This window comes from Capsicum annuum, chromosome 2 (assembly GCF_002878395.1).
Source record: "Capsicum annuum cultivar UCD-10X-F1 chromosome 2, UCD10Xv1.1, whole genome shotgun sequence".
In the NCBI taxonomy this organism is placed as follows: Eukaryota; Viridiplantae; Streptophyta; class Magnoliopsida; order Solanales; family Solanaceae; genus Capsicum; species Capsicum annuum.
In genome coordinates this window covers 143,101,153-143,104,999 of record NC_061112.1, presented here as the reverse complement: position 1 = coordinate 143,104,999, position 3,847 = coordinate 143,101,153, and the positions used below count along the sequence as shown (strand labels likewise).

The following is a 3,847-nucleotide window of genomic DNA, read 5'->3' as shown; positions in this document are numbered from 1 at the left end:
TTTGGCTTAGGAGTAATCAGCAAACATGCCTGAAGCAGAGTTTTAATACCTATTACCTCAAATTGTGAAAGGCATGTGTAGCGCAAACATCAATGAAAGTGTAGCACTAATGCTCCACCAGGAAAACGAAACAGTCCGTAGATTGGATGTTTGACCATGACTTCAATTGCAAAATTGAAGTTTTGGCTATCATTACTCGCTAATATTGGACTTCAACATCAATTTAAAATAATAGCAAAATACTTAAAAAATTATTTGAACAATATTTCAAATGAAACAATAATTTTATTCACTGAACTTCAAATGCTCCAATGCAACCTGAAATTCATAGAGTACTACTTTTTCTTCAAATGTCTTGAACTTTTCTTAAAGATGCTTTTAAACTATTCATAAGATTTCATAAATAACTAAAAGTCAAATTTGCCTTTACTTATGAGAAAAGATTTTTTAAAAGCAATGACATAGTCAGAATTTGAAATTTACATGTTCAGTATTTTAATTTTTCTTTAGTTACAGATTCTGAACATATAATACAAATTTAAAGTTTCAACCAAAGTTATTGTTCTACCCGTAACCGATACACGGGCTCCACCCCGCTTCAAAGGGGTCCCAGCACTTCCTCCGTACATTGGCCGGGACCGCAGACGTACCTTTATTGCGTACACATCTATAGGCTTCTCAAATTTATAAATTCACTCTCTGCCTGCTCTGCCTCACAACTCAATTACTCACTTCCTAGCATTTCTCTGTATTTCCATTTCTTTCTCAAATTAATACTACTACTTATATTGTACTCAATTTTTATCATCTTTTTCTCTCTAAACTGAAGCTTTTTCTTGCACTGTATGCTGGAAGGAGGAAATTCGAAGTATTATCGACACATAAAGCTGAACAATGGAGAGTTATGCACCACCCCATCCGGACGCCTCGCGCCCTTCACTTGGTTTCCCTCTTGGAACTGCGTTACTATTGCTAATAATTTTCAGCTTGAGTGGCATCTTCTCCTGCTGCTACCATTGGGACAAGCTTCGCTCTCTCCGTCGATCTTTCGCCAACGGCATAGATCTCGAAGCAGGCGATGATCCTTCATCCTTGAAATCCAAACGAGCATACATGGTAAGATTTCATTATTTCTCCTTCTTCAATTCTTCTAACTACGCAATAGAAATCAACTAGCACTCGTACCAAATTAGTTGGATTGAATTTATGAATCTATTCAATTTATTCTGGAAAACTGTTTGGACATAGAATTGTTATAAAAACTGTTTTGACAATTTTTTTTCACTAGAAATCACTCTCAAAAGTTCAAAAACAGTTTCAATTTGTTTAGTTGTATTCATGTTCGAACACAGTTTCAGTTTTCAAATATCATTTTCAAGTTGAGAAGTAGTACTTTTTTTCCTTCAAATTTCACAATTTTTATGTCCAAACACCCAAGAAAAATGTCCTTAAAACTTGTGATTTAAATATGCATGATACTTTTATGGGTCTAGTGACATATAGCATTGAATGTAAAAACAGAAGGTTAACGTAAATATTTTCTAAACAGAAGGAAAGAGTTTCATACAAAATACATTAGATAATATGGAATTAGTGAACTTAACTTTTTTCTATCACACTCTAGCTACACATAGTAAAGCCTCAATAATTGTTGTGTCATGGGCTATTGCTGAATATTACTATTGCTCTGTTTTTCAGAATTGTAAGCAAAACCAAATCTCAGACATGCCAGCAGTATTAATGCCAGGAGATGAAGTACCCAAGTTCATAGCATTGCCATGTCCATGTCAACCTCCTCGACCAGACAAGTTATTTGCAGAGTATCAACAGCAGCCATCATCCCCTTTGAAGCCGCCGCCGCCGCCTCCTCATACGGCAGTGGCAGTGGTTGCACCTTACCGTCAAATTCGTACTACTTTTTACTTGTAAATATCAATGAAAATATAAGCAGTTTTCTAATTCCTTTTTTACTCTCTGAGGCTAGGATGTCGTATATAAAAAAAATTATGGTGATGTTTAGTAAATAGTGACGTCTGTGCAAAAATATTCCATATTTTTATCTTACAAGAAAAGGAATTTTACCTATGAAGAAGGGAGATATTCTTGCAGGTGTAAATTATTTGGCGAAAATCACAATGTTAAGAGTTTTTCTTTTGATCACTTTAGCTCAATAATTAGTAATAGAGTTGATAGTTTGACGAGATAAAAATGGCAGAAGTGATCGCATTGGCCGACGACTCTAATGTCCTTGTCTGTTTGTGAGTCAGTTACTTTCTTTACCTGTAGCTTTGAAGCCAATGAGCTTTTGGTGACAAAATATAATAGGATGATACGGGCAGCACGAAAAATCTGTTGATTAACTTGTGAATCTTGGGTTAAGAAGGAAAAGTCGCTACATATTTTTAAAGGCATGAGTTTGGCTCGAATTGAACATCATCAGACCATGTTAAAAGTATTTAAAAACTACTATTTTAATCCCATAAATTACTTACCTGGGGGTCTTAAGAAGTGAAGAAATAACAAAAGAGAAATGGGAAAACGTAGGGAACTAGGATGGAATACCCGAAACAAAACAAATGAAACCAGGAAATGTGTCAGGTACATCAACTCTTACATTGTTTAAACAAAACCATTAGGACAAAAAGCAAACAAAAATCTTACTACATATTCTAAAACTATAAATGTAACTCAACTCCCTCAACTTAATATGTACAACATTATCTTGCCTAAGCGGACGTTGTAAATATCTCTATACACTTTGGCGTTGTTTACGATTGCTTAAAGATAATCAACTTACATTACTATCTCTATACTTAATGGAGTTGTGGTTGTATATGTTGTAAACATTTCTTTACACTTTTGCTGTAGCTTAATTGATTGCTTTAAGAGAATCAACTTAAATTACTTTTCGATACATGGTATTGTCTTTTAATTAGAATAATTTTGATAGTGCAAAAAAGTTTAGATGCACTATCAATATATAAATGTTAAACTCAACAAAGTAGAACAGTTGTCATATTCCTCATCTGGAAAATTCCCAGGATATATAGTTAAATCTACAACTTATTCGAAGACTGAAAGTGACAATTACCAATGTTATCATTTTTTTTAGCAAAAGGGGAAATCTCCAATCTCATTCTACTTTTACCACTCAAAGATTTCCTCTTCCAGCAGATTCGATCTGTCTTCATCATACTATTTATGCGAGGTCTATTCGATGGTAGTAGTAATTAAAACTCAATTTTTACAAAACTAGCATGTTATAAACCAATTGTCCTACATTGTAAAAATAAACAATAGAGAAATGTTAATGAGATTATATACCAAATGGGTTCTCCCACCTACTAGGCTAGTCTTTTGGGTTGGACTCCCTCGTTTGGTTTATAACGTTGGTACTTTCGTTGAGAGTCCCACGCATTAGGTCGTGACTCGGAGTGGTGGCTTGTGTGCTAGGAGTGGTGGCCTGAACCCAAGAGGGGTGCCACCCGTGACCAACTGGGCGTAGCCGTGACCAACAAGGATCGATTCACGCGTGGAGCCGCGACTCGGAGTGGTGGCCTGGACCTAAGAGGAGTGTCAGCCGTGACCAACTGGGCGTAGCCGTGACCAACGAGGTCGTTGGTTCTCAAGCGGAAGCGATTGTTATGAATCAATTGTCTCACATTGGAAAAATAGAGAAATGCTAAGGGGATTATAAGTCAAATGGGTTCTCTCACTAGTCTTTTGGGTTGGGCTCTCCCGCTTAATTTATAACATTGGTGCTCTCGTTGAGAATCCCACGCATTGGTCCATGACTCGGAGTGGTGGCCTGTGCGCCAGGAGTGGTGGCCTGGACCCAACAGGGGTG

General features: G+C 36.5%; 1 protein-coding gene across 1 annotated transcript; it reads left to right on the top strand.

Annotated features, from left to right (window-relative positions):
* Positions 1–479: 479 nt before the first annotated feature.
* Positions 480–2,116, top strand: LOC107860133 (uncharacterized protein At5g65660). The gene is made up of 2 exons (XM_016705385.2): positions 480–1,116; positions 1,699–2,116. Exons 1-2 carry the CDS (start codon positions 895–897, stop codon positions 1,927–1,929), a joined length of 453 nt encoding a protein of 150 aa, XP_016560871.1. The 5' UTR covers positions 480–894; the 3' UTR covers positions 1,930–2,116.
* Positions 2,117–3,847: the final 1,731 nt, after the last annotated feature.